Here is a 14,204-nt window from a genome sequence, read left to right as displayed (position 1 = left end):
CCGGCCGGGCAGAATTCTCGCTTAGAGGCAGGGGAGGCTTGGTGGCTCGGCGGCTCGGCGGCTTGGCGGCTTGTGGCTGGCCCAGGAGGCTGACCAGTGTCCCCATAGAGATACTCCCCTTTTTCTGGACGAAAATCCTTTCTTCGGGTCGATGATGGCAATTCAGGGCGTGTGCGAGACTCAAAGACTGGTTCGCTGGATGGATTTTGATTGCAGGACTTGGACAGCCATTCCTCCTGGAACCCCTTGTTTTCCTTGACCACAGCAGTTCTCCCTTGGCCGCTCCGCTCCAAGAAGCCCGAAGAGGACCAGTCAGGTGACCATCTGGGCTGAGCGCGGGGTTGCAAGGAGGAAGAGGGGAAGAGCTCAGCAAGGCGCCCCCCGATGCCCGTCAGGCTTGCTGGTGATGGTGGCAAGGCCTTGATTGATCACTAATTCGCACCCTCCGTATCAGATTGAAATTCAAGGCAGCAACCCGTGGAGCTGGGAACTCTTCGAATTGAACCTGTCTGTAGTCTGTTTATTGCTTGCTGTTGGATCTTCAACCGGCCATTGTTGCGCAAAGGCGCCCGAGACCTGCAGAAACCCGGACCATGACGTACGAAGCACAGATATCTTTTACCTTGGACACGATTTGCCCTTGGTGAGACATCCGTCAACCGTGATCCTGGAAATCTCTGGCGCATCCACAATTCATTGGTCGTTCATGTTGGTATCCGGGCTGATCTGTCGCACAGGACGTACCTGGCCAAAAGACGGTAATGTTTGTCCATGACGCCCTCGGCCTGGTGGACCGTAGGGAACCTGTTGGGCTTGGTGATTGACTCGCTTAATCTGAGTTGGCAGGCTTGACGAAGGTCTGTTCTTCCCGCAATGATGTGCATCAATCCTTGGTTTGTTGCTCGATGTGCGACCCGACCGGGCTTCCACCTGACTGTTGACAGCTCTTCGTCGATTCCGACAGAGTGACGATGCAAAGGACGTGAATTTTGTCGTCAAGTACTTTCCGTACCAGCTGTATCCTGATGCGACCAGGGAGGGCGAAAGCAAGTATGACTGGTACAAGAAATCTCGCTATGGTGACTCGGAGGAGAAGATGAAGATGGTAGGAGCCATTGAAAGAGTCATGTCAATGTTGCCGTCTCCCGTTGCTGGAGGTCTCTTCCAACACGACTCTTCCTTGCTAATACATACCACTTGGCACTTCTAGTATATGACATTGATGTCCGCGTATGGTGTCTCTGCCGGCATCAATTTCAAGTTCGGGGGCACGGTCGGGAATACACTGGATGCACATCGCGTGATCCAACACTTTCAAGAAGAAAAGGGCCCCGAAACTGCCGACAAAATCATCAATTGTAGGTGTTACAGAGAGAACAGAGAGACGGTGCAGAACATATCCTTTGCCGGCCCCCCCCCCTCCTCCCCCTTTTCGAGAGAAACCAGCTCGCTCACTTACCTCTTCTCTTCTCCGGTTCGACCATCACAGCGCTCTACTCTCAATATTTCGAGAACGAGAAACACCCTTCTTCAGACGAGACATTGCTCAAAGCAACCGCCGACGCCGGCATTCCCGAATCCGAGGCTCGTCCATTCATACAAGACAAGAACGATGGCATGATGGATGTCAAGAAGTGAGTCTCTCCCGGTCTTTGCGAGCTGTTTCAAGCCAGAGCAAGGGAGTCATTGCGGACAGACTGTCAGGATTGCAATGAGCTGACATGTGGTTGCAGCATGGTTCGTCAGCAGGCGGGCAACGGAGTGGATTCCGTACCGACGATTATGATCGAGGGCAAGAGGAGGGATATCACACTCGTAGGCGCGAAGGAGGTCGAGGAATATGAAAAGGCGTTGAAGCAGATTGTCAAAGAGAGCAAGTAAGGTTTGAGTCTGGAGTGAAGACATGATGGAGCTATGCATCAAGACAAAGGCTCCGCCGACAATGAATGATGGGACCGTGGAGTGGAGGAAGGGATATGTTGGGGTGTTGGAATGTGTTCGCCTCGGGTCTGTCCCCGTTGATGTCTCTCAGTACATCCTCACCCCTACCCTCCCTTTGTCTATATCAAATGCCACCCCCAGTCCTCGGAAGAAAGGCTCTCCAAGCACCCATACATCTTTCATGCCACTTTCTAGCCATTCTCTCTTCTGGCCCATCCTCGTCTCCACCACGCTTCCTACGCAGTACCCCGATCCATCGCCCAGTTTCCCCAGGCTAAATCTTCCTCCTGCCGGGCCATGCAGCCCATCCGCCCAAGTACCCTGACCCTGCATTGCGGGAAAGTTCTGTCCAGCAATTTCAAAGGCGATATGGACTTCGTTAAAGCATGGGAAGGCGAAGTAGAAGTCGTAGGGAGGAGGCAGCCGTTTCGTACCGCCGATGGAGTCGTAGAACCGCTGGGCTGCGAGCGGTGGAGCCAGGATGAACGGGACGTCGATGTCGAAGAGGATAGGTTGGTTCCTCAGGACCTGGACACGGGTTAGAAGATGATTGCTCTCCGTGCCGAGTAGAATCGATTATACCTTTGCTCCATTAACCCACACGCCCTTCATCAACGCCGTCCACCATCCCGCAGCGCCTTGCACCTCCGTCCACTTGAAATGCTGTTCCCAAGGTATCTCGTTCGGCATGGCCCCCTGTAATTGAGCTATCACCTGCTCGCTCACCCATTCCGAGGTCACAGCAGGATCGCCAAAGTACTTCAACTCAACTTCTCCCCGTATCTTCGCTTCCTCGACCTCTTTTGCGATTGTGCCGCCGAGGCTGAGGATCCCAGTCTCCGTGTCCAGCAGCGTTACTGACCATACCTTTTCTTTGATGATGTCTCCCTCTTTCAACTGGGTCAACAGCGGAGAAGGGGGCATTCGAGCGAGAGACCCGGTGTGTGGCGCAAGACCGAGAAACGTACCGGAATGTGCAAGGCTCTGTCGAGATGACTTCGACGGTGTGCATGTTGGAAAATCGAGTCGAATTGGTGGCAGGCTGGGAGGGAAGTGGAACTCTTCACTGGGGCGCCTGCAGACCGGATGGACTCTGTCTTCACTGAAATCTGGTGGAGGTTTCGGTCAGGGCAAAGCGAAAGCTGCGTCGTCTCCTTTACCTACGGTGACTTTGCGAGCCAGACGTGTCGTACCTGGACCCCTTGCTACTCGCAGTCGTGATCGTATAGAAATCTGGACTCAACATGTTCACGTCGACCTCCAATCTTTGTCGTGGATTGCCCACTTCAAATGTCGCGTACCTGCGCCCCTCGCCTTCGAAATCAGCGATCCTAGTTCCTTCTCAAGGGCATGACTGGGGAACCAAGGTGTTCATTCGTACCATTGATTGGCCCCTCCGACGACAGCAATCACCTCCGGATCATTCTCATCCTTGCACTCGCTTGCCCGCCATTTACGCACAAGGCGGTTCCCTTCGATTGCACGGTAGCTACGCGCATACCTTGCCTCGGCGTCTTGAAGGACTGATGTGAGATAAGTGAGGTTCGCCGACTCGCGGTACGAGAAGCGGCCTCCCCTTCTGTGCAGGGGCAAGTGGATGGCGGAATGGGCGGACTGCACAGAGCAAGCGAAGAACAAGGTCAAGCTGACAATGACAAGGCCGCTGAGAGAAGACATTTTTGATTTATGTACTTGCTCAGTTCTCAGAGTGTACAGGCCTGAAACGTGTCTGCAGCGAAAAGGAGACAACCCAAGTCTCCATGATAAACTCGAAAGTGCTTGTTTTCACATCCCGACCATGCCGTGCCATGCCGTGCCATGCCATGCTTTTAGGGGTATAACAATGTTTCCGTAACCGCAACCTTGAAACCATCCGCTCTTGCTCTAGTGATGCTGATGCTGATGCTCATGCTAGTATATCCGTTCAAACTCTGATCGACGCACTCCTCCGTATCCTCTGCCTTGCTCTAATGCTGATGCTCGTGATGTCCATTCAACCTGTCTTCAAAGTACTCCTCCAGATCCTCTGCCTCGCTCAGCCTTAATGCTTCCTCAACACTACCCACAAAGTGTCTCGTCCCGCCAACCATGTCGACAATGCCGCTTCTCTCAAAGCTTTTGTAAACTTGACTGCGTCTTTGGGGTAACCTGCAGATGATAACACGAATACCGCGCTTCACGTAATCTTCCACGATTTCAGCAAACACTTGGGTTCCAGATCCATCGATCGTGGTGACGCCGTGCACATCAAATATGATATTGCGGTTGTTATCCTCGTGGCGCACTCGTGGTAGAGACGGATGAGCAGCGGTAGTGCCGTACTGCTCCAACCGCCTCAGACGATTTTTCAACTCTCCGGTGTTTGCGAAGGTGAGCGGTTCGGGGATCTTGACGATCAGACAACCTTCAATATACTCAATATTCTCTGGTGTAAGTTCCGCATTTTCGAATTGATTCGAGGTCCCAGGCACTTTGCCGAGGATCTGTATCCTAGGCTTTGTTGCGTGACGGATCAATGCCAGCAGGGACAGGCCGATGCCGAGTGCCATTCCGACCGACAACGAATAGAACACCGTAGCCACAAAGATAATTGTCATCAGCGACAACTCTGTCCAGCCTCTGATCTTGAAGAAAAATTTGATGTCGTGAGGACATTCTTCGATCAGGGAATACGCAACGACCGAGATCATGGCTGAAAGGACGCCCTTAGGCAGGTAGTAGAAATAGGGAACCGCAAACAGGACACACATCAAGGTGATGAAACTGAGGAAAATGCTACTCATCGGCGTGGTGCCTCCGGTCGAAGCGTTCACTTTGCTTCTTCCATAACCCCCGAACGCAGGCAGCGCCATGAAGACACCACCTACAATGTTGGCAGCGCCCAAGGCAATCATTTCTCGGTTGGCGCTTAGCGTCATGTGCTTCACTTGACGCCCTTCTCCTAGGCTTTTTGCGGCGACCGAAGATTCAAAAAACCCTAGTAATGCAATCAAGAAAGACGTGCTCAATGCGGTGTCGATATGTTTCATGTGCCGAAACTGGAAGGGCCAGTGGAATGGGATGGCTGTTCCACCCGACGATTTGACTTCACCTAGGACATCGAGACCCTGCTTGTCCCAGGCATAGGCCCAAGTCAGAACCGCCGAGAGAGTGACGACGATGAAGCGGTCGGGGAAGTATGCCATCCAGTGATGCCTTGGCTGCAGAGTCTGCTTGAGATATCTGTGATGTCAGAACCTTGTAGATCCTTCGCCCAGTCACAACTTACCTGAAAACCATAATGACGGCAAAAGCTCCAAAAGAAACAGCGGCTGTCAAAGCGTGAGTGTTCCCTATGTTCCTAGCCAGGAATACCAGCTTTTGAGCACAGCTTCCGTGCGAGACGCCATCCATTTGCTTAGCAATTTCGGCGAGACCCAGCTCGGGAATCAATTGGTCGACAATAATGACGAATCCGATGGCGCTGATAAAGCCTCGAAGAAAGGGTCGGCTGAGGACACTGTCGAGAAATCCAAGTCGAGCCAAGCCAGCGCTGAAGATAATAGCTCCAGCTATGGCAGTTGCCACGCCACCGATTTCGGCGTTGAGCTTAGAATCATCATCTTGAGACTCCCCCCTCTCAATGCATGTCTTGACCACCTGGCCAACCAGTAATGACCCCGCTGCTTCAGGTCCAACAACCATCTGCATGCAAGTACCCAGCAATGCATAGATCAGGGGGCTGAAGACAAAGGAATAAAGCCCATTAATGGGGGGTACATGAGCAAGGTTCGCAGCGTATGAGAGCGACATCGGGATGTAAACGGACGCTACAGTGATAGCCGCGATCAAATCCCCCTGAAACCAACTCAATCGGTACTGGCTGATCCACTTGACGAAAGGAAAATAGTAGGAAAAGTACATGAACCGGTGACTCTTAATGCCATGTCTTTCGGCCAGCCATCTGGTTGTGCTAAGACTTTTGCTTGGTGCGAGAGTGTCGGAAACAACCTCGCTCAGGATGCCCCGAACTTGATCCTGTGAGCTGCCGTCCTCGGCAATCTCGCCAGCGTATCGACCACCAAAGGAGAGGTTGGCGCTCCCGTCACTGTCGATCGAAGGAGCCCTTGGAGAGAAAGTTCCGTGGTTGCAGTCTCTGAGACCGCAAATACGACTGTGGTGATAATTTCCCAGCAAGGCATCCCGCTCATTAAGCGACTTTCTCGAAGGTTCTTGTAATTCTGCTTGGACATCGGCCCCTTCCTCATTCACGAGAGGCTCAGGCTCAGCGATGAGAGGTGTATTTTCGCCGGCGGTCAAACTCGGCGGAGGAAGGCGCGGATTTTCCTCTTCACTTGTATCTTCATCTGACTTCGATCTTGCCATCTTGTCCTCCGGGGAGAGAAGTGTGGTCTCCCGCAGTCGGCTGGGAATCAGAGGAGCATATTGGTCGGCGTCTGCAAATCGGACGCTTTGTTGAGAAACCCGTCGCGGGGGAGTCAAGGGATCGTTGGTACGAAGGTACGATGACTTCTGCTCAGCCATGGCTGGGGAGATCAGAGAGCCGTTCAGGAGCCCGACGAGGGTGCCAACGTGGTCATTTCTGAGTCAACAGGTTCTGAGAGGAACCCAGGACTCAAAAGGTAGAATCTCCCGCAGGTTGAGCGGACAAGGCACGGAGTGAGGCAACTTAAAAAGATGGATAGAGATGGGGTTTGTACAAGCGAATAGAATGTCTGGCTGGGAGCGTGCGAACGCGGTGGCCACCAAGGACGGTTGAAGTCCGAATCAGCAGGTCATTCTTGCCTCGCAACTCCAATCAGCCGGGACCGAATTGCCATGAAAGGAAGTTGACTTGACGTGGGTTGCTCAGTTGTTTTTTTCAAATGACGTGGGGTATGTCGCTTGTGTACCAAGTAGAAGGCTTGTTTCTGGAGGCACGTGATTCGGATTATCTTTTCTCCAAGTGCAACAGGCAGCCAAACGCTAGATCGAAAAAGGAATGCGGGCACTTGGCTTGGCACAAAAGTTGAGGTGCCCGCCCGCAGAAGCGAAATCAGCCTTCAAGTTGCCCGCACATGCGATCAAACACGCCATCGAGTCACAACTCTTATTTTCTCTCTTTCTATTCACACAGAGGCTCCATATCTATTTGAAGATACCTGAGACAAAATATCGCACATTTGAGCCCAGCGTTTGTCGGACAGACGCAGTCAAAATGTCGGACCCAAACTCGTTGACGAATTGTCGCTTCTACGAAGAAAAATACCCGGAAATCGAGAGTTTTGTCATGGTGAATGTCAAACAGGTAGGTGACGAGTTGGTAAATGCTCTCCAAGTTGACGGTGGCTCTAACAACCCTCGCAACAGATCGCAGAAATGGGCGCCTATGTCAAGCTTCTAGAATACGATAATATCGACGGCATGATCCTCCTCTCCGAACTCTCTCGAAGACGTATCAGATCCATACAGAAACTCATCCGTATTGGTCGCAATGAAGTCGTGGTGGTCTTGCGAGTAGATAAAGAGAAGGGTTATATCGACCTGTCCAAACGAAGAGTCTCCGCGGAAGACATTGTGCGCTGTGAGGAACGGTACAACAAGAGCAAGTCAGTCCATTCCATCATGCGACACGTTGCCGAAAAGACGAAAACGCCCATCCTGAAGTTATACGAGGATATTGGCTGGCCGCTGAACCGGAAATACGGCCACGCCAACGATGCTTTCAAGCTCTCCATCACAAACCCCGATGTGTGGAATGACGTGAAATTCCCCAACGACGTCGTCAAGGAGGAATTTCTGTCGTACATCGGCAAGAAACTGACGCCGCATCCGACAAAAGTACGAGCCGACGTGGAGGTGACATGTTTCAAGTACGACGGCATCGATGCTGTCAAGGAAGCACTGAGACAAGCCGAGGCAAGGAATTCTGCGGAAACACAAGTCAAGGTCAAGTTGGTCTCTCCGCCACACTATGTCCTGACCAGCCAGTGCTTGGACAAAGGGATGGGCATTCAATTGCTCGAGCAAGCAATCAAGGATATCGATGACAACATCAAGGAGGCAGGGGGTGCTTGTGTGGTAAAAATGGCGCCTAAGGCCGTGACAGAGCATGATGATGCCGAACTGCAGGCACTGATGGACAAGAGAGCGCGCGAGAACGAGGAGGTCAGCGGTGATGAAGACGTGAGCGAAAGCGATGAGGGGCCAGAGGTTGCCTAAAGGGTTCCGGTCTGTCTGCAGAGCTGAAGATGGCGTGCCTTGATGCCGAGGGGCTCATATCCACAAGGACTTTGGCAGGTCATTGTCGACAGTCAAATACCAGGTCGAAACGGGGGCATCATACCTGACCGAGGCTTTGTCCCAACAGTTGGTGGTTTCCGTACCAGCGCTGTCATCGGCGTTGACCCAGTCTGTGGAGGCTACGACATCGTCGCCAGGGGCGACATGATGACCCCGAGGCTGAGGGCCCTGAGCTGCACCAACCTCTGTATAAGAGGGCCGCGGCAAGCACGAGGCTGATATTGCAGCGCACCACGGCCCAAACTCGCTAGTCATGCCGAAATAGTCTTGTAAAATGCTGCTCGCAGGCTCACTAGGGGGAAAATCAGCCCAGCTCGTGCCCGCGCTTCGCTCCAAATATTACAACAGCCTCGATCGCATATTTCGCCTGGCGCGTAGCACGAAATTTTTTTTTTTTTGGGAGTGCTTGGTCATTACATACGTGCGAATTATTGCGCTCCATGGACTTCATCGCCGGCAGCATAGTGGTGGCCTCCTGCGATGGAGTTTGCTTTAATTTGGGCGGTAGTTGACTCGAATGAAAAGCAACCGTGATGTACTTCATTGTCTCCGTCAAACTTGCCGTCGTTTAATATCTGCGTTCCAGCCTGATCTATTTGGAAGTATCGGAATCGTCCTTCCATGCCTCTAGATTTCCCCTAACGGCAGACCTTGAAATCATCCCTCTAGTCAATCATGCACTCTTTCCAGCGTCCTCCTTCAAACTGACGATTCGATTGAGCACAATCTTCCCCGCCGCCTCGTCTGTATCCTTGTCCATGCAGAAATAGCCCATACGCATCGCCTGAAACCTAACCGACTCAAAACCGCAATTACCCTTCTTTTCACCGGCTTCCTCTGGCCATGGAGCTCGTTCCCGGATCTCCTTCAACCCGACCTCTGCCATAGCATTCGGGTACACCTTGAGACTGTCTTCCCGTATGTCTGCCATGAAACTCGGCTCCACCGAGTCTGGATTGTCGGACTTGAAAAGAGGGTTGAAGACACGGACCTCGCATTTGATTGGTGAACCATGCTCCGGCGCATCAGCAACCCAGTGGATGTAAGCTTTGGGCTTCTTGATTTTCTCGCCTTCTGCTGGCTTGTCGTACTTCGCATGTATCTCAGTGACCAGTCCGGTAGCCTCATCCTTCTCGAAGCTGGTTGCAATAACGGGATAAGGGACTTTCAGTAGGCCAACAGGCTTTCCGGGCGCCATGCGGAAGAAGTCTTTGCTGTCCACCTCTCTGAAGTCGTCGCGCTCGATATAGACCTTGTTTGTGAAGGGCAGCTTGTGAGAGCCCATATCGACGTCTTTCGGACCGAACGCATTTTCCAGTTCCTCGTAGTAATCGTCGGGCAGATCGTCGATGATGACAGGTACGGGATCTAGCACAAGCATGAGACGAGGCACGGTCATTTCCAGATATTTGCGGATTGACTGTTCAAATCGCACAATCTGAATATTGATAGTCGCCGTGGTGACTCCAAGCTCGCTGACAAATGACAGGATGGCACCGGGCGGAACACCCCTCCTCCGCAAAGCAACAAGAGTGTACAACCTGGGGTCGTCCCAACCGGCGACAATCTTCTCGTCCACCAACTTTTTGATTTTTCGTTTCGATAAGACAGTGCCGGTGACGTTTAATCGACCGTATTCTCTCTGCATCGGCTTGTGAGGGACGTCGACCTTGTTGTTGAGCCACTCGTATGATACTCTGGACAGGATGAATTCAGTCGTGCACAACGAATGAGTTATGCCCTCGAAGCTATCACACAGGCAGTGGGTGAAGTCGTAGGTAGGGTAGATTCTCCATTTGTTGCCTGTGCGATGATGTGGTTTCTCGAGGACGCGGTAGGCAACCAAATCCCACATCTGAGGGTTGCCATCCGAAAGATCCTGCTTCATCCGCAAAAAGGCTTCTTTGGGCTTGTACTTGCCATCTCTCATGGCTCGAAACTCGGCAAGGGATTCTTCAATCGGTCGGTTTCGGTGAGGGCAAGCGTATCTCTCATGCTTATTCTTCGGATCTGTCCCGCCTCGCTGATCTTTAAGCTCCTCGTCGGTGCAGTGGCATACATAGGCGCCGTCCAAGGTGATAAGCTTCTCGGCCAACTCGTACAACTGATCAAAGAAGTCGCTGGAGTAGGTGATCAAAGCAGGATTAAAACCCAGCCAGCGCACAATATCCTCAATGGCGGTAAAATAGACTTCTTCTTCTGCTTCCGGGTTCGTGTCGTCGTATCGCAAGTTGCATTTTCCACCGTAGAATCTGGCAAAACCAAAATTGATTGCAATGGCTTTGCTGTGGCCGATGTGGAGATAGCCATTCGGTTCTGGAGGAAATCGGGTGACTACAGGTTCATCGGCTGGTCGTTCCTTCCGGACTGCCGCCAGCCAGCCTTCTTTGAACATAGCATCTGGGTCAGCCGGGGCCGACGGCGCTGCATTTGCAGGTTTTGCAGGTTTTGCAGGTCTCTCCACTGGTGGCTTTGCCTCCTTGGGTGGCTTGGGCTGCTTGGGCTGCTTGGGCGTCTTTTCTTTCTTGGGCTTCTTGTCCGTTATCGCATTTTCGGCTTTCTCCTTGACACGCTCCGGCAAGCTCATGCTTGACTGCGCAGATTCAGCCATAGGGCCAGGAAACGAGCGGCTTTCAAATGTTGCCAGAGTGATTTGGTGAAACCCCTTGATGGCCTAGGTAAATGGCACGTGAGATGAGATTAAGAGGCGAAAATCCCACCAAGTCTCGCGAAAACCCAAGACGTCTCTCCTGACGACGAGGATATAATTCACTATGACGTTGTTATCGAGAATGATCTGGAATCTTCCAGTTTGTAGAGTGTCGGCACGCCGTTACGAGTGAGGCTGGCAGTGGGTGAGTCAAACTTGTCGGGGAGATCAGATATGCCAAGAGTACTGAGTAGTTACCGAGTGAAACCCGCTCGCTGTGTGCCACCTCGCCACCTATTATCCCTTTTGTCCCTTGTGGCCCCGATTCTTTAAAGTTATCCGTTGACCTTCCTTTCCACCAATCGATCGAAGGGGCTGGTTCTAAACGAAGCGACCTGATTGGTTAAGTCAACTTACCACTTCAAAATTGGAAGATACTTCGACTGCCTGCATCTCCACGAGGAAATGATATAATCGGATGAATTAAGCGTGAGTTTGACGCCTTAAACGAGGCAAATCGAATGTTCTGAGTACAGCGTTATCAGCCCAGTACGTGAAAAGTTGCAGAGGGGAGAATGTGGGAGCACTACGAAAAAGGCGACGAAGTTCCAACATTTTTTAAGGTTGGCTTGGCGCTTAAGTAATACCCGCTCGCCTTGTTGGCTGCAAAGAGCGTCACTGTTTGACTGTTGTACTGGGTACACAGAACAGTTGTGGATCTATCTGCTTGATTGTGTTCTGTCTCCCTGGCTATTCAGAGAGACTCTGCCTGTTTATATACACTTTGGCCTGCAACCGAAAGAGTATTCCTGAAACCTCCTATTCGGTCGCCATCCTATCACAGATCAGCGAGAATAACGGTGTTGAGGTAAGTGGCGCAGTTGGCGAAACGCCTAGCGTCTCAGGTGGTTTGCACACAGTGGCTATCTCGAGACCCTGTCAACACAAGCCATCATTTCTAAATCCCTTTTTGCGATCCCGTTTGTTTCCCAACCCTTTGTATTAAGTAAGCTTGTCGCATGGTGGTGACTCAGCCATTTTACTACCCACAAACGATCACAATGCAATCAATCATATTGAACAACTAGTTCCACACCATACCCACAGCCTTTTCTTCTATACAAACTTGTCATATGGCTAGCCTGTCGAGCATGTTTCCGGACGTGGTTCGGGCGACGCTGCTTAGCAAACCATTTCAAGGCGAAATGAATGTCTGGGCCCTTACTCTAACCTCGCGGTAGAGGGTCAGCCAATGTATCTGCACACATCTCTATGGCCGAAAGTTACTCATGCGGCAACGTCGGCTGGAAGTGTAAAGCGCCTCCGAGCCCTCGGCGAGGGGCTGACCCAAGCCTAGCCTCAAGCAGGCAGAGTATGCCGAGCGGAAATGCAACCCTAACGCCGATTGGTTTTAAGGCATATAGATGCACTCAAAATGACCAGAAGAATGGATGGCACCAGGCTGAGGTCGACCCTGAATGGCAAACCTCGCCCTCGACCACTGTGTCTCCCTGTTACTCCCCTGACAAGCTCGTGGCAGGCAGCTCTTTATTTCTCGTATTGTTTTCAGGGTTCAACTGCGTCACGACCACGTGTCTGCAGCGAATATGCCGATGGGTGAGGATTCAGTTGATGGCGATGTGCCGAAAACATGTGTGGGAGCGGTGGTTGTCAATGAGGGACCAGACTTTCGCGTCGAAGTATGGTCAGCCTCGGCTGTGATCGCTAGTACTGCTTCTGACGGTGGGCTCGTACAGATCCAAGAGCTTCCGGTTCCCGAGATAGGTATAATCATCTGCCCTACGTGCCTCTACAGCAACACATCTTGCTTATCGCATGTCAGGACCCGATGAAGTCTTGATTCGCCTCAATGCCACCGGCATCTGCTAGAGCGACGTTCATTTCATGATGAACGACACCGGTCTTCCCAAAATGTCGTCGAACAGAGTGAGGTGCGCTGGACACGAGGGCGCCGGCGTCATCGTCAAGATCGGATCCAATGTACAAACGGTCGCCGTCGGGCAGCGGCCGACGGTCAAGCCAGTTAAAGACGTATGCCATTCCTGCGAAGATTGTAAAGCTGATCTGGATAATTATGGTACCAGGTCAATCTACTATGGGTTTTTGGTTGACGGTGAGTCGCCCCCTCGCAAGTCTGCCAATACTCCTATTTACTCGAAAATATGCTCATTTAAACAATATCTTGTGTCCGTGGAGAGATACATTACGTTAATCCCAGAGGGTGTCAGTGATTTTCTCGCTGCTCCTTTAATGTGCTCCGGTGCAACCATGTATCGGGCATTGAGGGCGGCGGGACTGGTAGCCGGTCAATGGGCGGCCTTTCCCGGGGGAGGTGGGGGGGCGTCGGCATCATGGGAATCCAGGTGGGAATGAGCCACGGTGCAACAATCCGAAAAGCTGATTTTCTTGTGCTTTGGACAGCTTGCCTTTGCTATGGGATTGAGACCGATAGCAATTGACAATGGAGAGTATGTCAACACATGGGGTTTCGCACTACAGCAGCGCAGACCCTGGCTGACAGTATGCAGGGAGAGGAGAAAGCTATGTCTCAAACACGGCGCTGAGGCTTTTGTCGATTACAAGGCAAGGGCAGAATGGCATTGAGTGATGTCCCTTTGTGTTGACGCGATAGGGTTAATTTCCTTAGAGCGACGAAGACCCTGTGAAATCGGTGCTGGATCTGACAAAAGGAGGAGCACACGCTGTGTTTGTGACGGGTCGGTGATTTCCCCCCTTCTCTCAGCAAAGGAGGGAAAAGTGGTTTACCTACTGGTTGAAAAAGCATACCAGGCATATTCAACGGCGCATAAATATCTGGGGAGGCGCACCGGAGGGAAAGTCATGTGGTCTGGCCGCCGCATTCCTTGTCGTCCCTCCTGTCTCGAATGCTGATTTTGTGTCTCTCCCAGCATTGCGCTGCCACCGACTGGCAGTTACCCGATCGGTTTTCCCCCGGACGCCATCATTCTACGGGGCCAGTCTTGGGTGGGAAGTTTGATCGGCAGCTTGGGAGACCTTGATATGGTTCTTGACTTCGCGAAGCGTGGTAAGCAAGTCATCACATCGCCCGTCCCTGACGAGTTCACTTATGCGCACTCGTGCCAGGAAAATTGACCTACGAGCCCACAGTCATCAAGCTGTCCGAGATGAATGATGCAGTCCAGAAGCTAAGAAGGGGGCAAATTTCAGGGTGACAAGCACTTCCCAACACCGATCCTATGTGTGGATCTGCTCAAATGACACTGACTCTGATCAGGGGTGTCGTCGTGGACTTTAATCGTCTATGATTTTTTTTTTTTTTTTTTTTTTT

At 52.0% G+C, this 14,204-nt stretch overlaps 6 protein-coding genes across 6 annotated transcripts; 3 read left to right on the top strand and 3 right to left on the bottom strand.

The window, feature by feature from the left end:
* Positions 1 to 876: 876 nt before the first annotated feature.
* Positions 877 to 1,881, top strand: A1O5_13256 (uncharacterized protein; the record flags this gene model as incomplete). The annotated part of the gene is made up of 5 exons (XM_007753822.1): positions 877 to 907; positions 945 to 1,105; positions 1,211 to 1,358; positions 1,490 to 1,634; positions 1,734 to 1,881. 5 exons carry the CDS (start codon positions 877 to 879, stop codon positions 1,879 to 1,881), a joined length of 633 nt encoding a protein of 210 aa, XP_007752012.1.
* Positions 1,882 to 2,028: 147 nt separating this feature from the next.
* Positions 2,029 to 2,865, bottom strand: A1O5_13255 (uncharacterized protein; the record flags this gene model as incomplete). Its single annotated transcript, XM_007753821.1, has 2 exons — positions 2,029 to 2,469; positions 2,524 to 2,865. The coding sequence occupies 2 exons, from the start codon at positions 2,863 to 2,865 to the stop codon at positions 2,029 to 2,031; spliced, it is 783 nt and encodes a 260-aa protein (XP_007752011.1).
* A 1,043-nt stretch (positions 2,866 to 3,908) lies between these two features.
* On the bottom strand, positions 3,909 to 6,465 carry A1O5_13254 (uncharacterized protein; the record flags this gene model as incomplete). The annotated part of the gene is made up of 2 exons (XM_007753820.1): positions 3,909 to 5,163; positions 5,210 to 6,465. 2 exons carry the CDS (start codon positions 6,463 to 6,465, stop codon positions 3,909 to 3,911), a joined length of 2,511 nt encoding a protein of 836 aa, XP_007752010.1.
* A 673-nt stretch (positions 6,466 to 7,138) lies between these two features.
* A1O5_13253 (translation initiation factor 2 subunit 1) lies at positions 7,139 to 8,142 on the top strand (the record flags this gene model as incomplete). The annotated part of the gene is made up of 2 exons (XM_007753819.1): positions 7,139 to 7,228; positions 7,291 to 8,142. 2 exons carry the CDS (start codon positions 7,139 to 7,141, stop codon positions 8,140 to 8,142), a joined length of 942 nt encoding a protein of 313 aa, XP_007752009.1.
* A 754-nt stretch (positions 8,143 to 8,896) lies between these two features.
* On the bottom strand, positions 8,897 to 10,810 carry A1O5_13252 (glutaminyl-tRNA synthetase; the record flags this gene model as incomplete). Its single annotated transcript, XM_007753818.1, has 1 exon — positions 8,897 to 10,810. One exon carries the CDS (start codon positions 10,808 to 10,810, stop codon positions 8,897 to 8,899), a length of 1,914 nt encoding a protein of 637 aa, XP_007752008.1.
* Positions 10,811 to 12,712: 1,902 nt separating this feature from the next.
* A1O5_13251 (uncharacterized protein) lies at positions 12,713 to 14,088 on the top strand (the record flags this gene model as incomplete). Its single annotated transcript, XM_007753817.1, has 7 exons — positions 12,713 to 13,257; positions 13,316 to 13,362; positions 13,423 to 13,465; positions 13,542 to 13,611; positions 13,677 to 13,740; positions 13,804 to 13,940; positions 14,000 to 14,088. Exons 1-7 carry the CDS (start codon positions 13,204 to 13,206, stop codon positions 14,086 to 14,088), a joined length of 504 nt encoding a protein of 167 aa, XP_007752007.1. The 5' UTR covers positions 12,713 to 13,203.
* Positions 14,089 to 14,204: the final 116 nt, after the last annotated feature.

This window comes from Cladophialophora psammophila (assembly GCF_000585535.1).
Source record: "Cladophialophora psammophila CBS 110553 chromosome Unknown aczJe-supercont1.45, whole genome shotgun sequence".
Lineage (NCBI taxonomy): Eukaryota > Fungi > Ascomycota > Eurotiomycetes > Chaetothyriales > Herpotrichiellaceae > Cladophialophora > Cladophialophora psammophila.
Note: the sequence above shows the minus strand (reverse complement) of the source record. Positions and strands in the feature narration are given on the sequence as shown.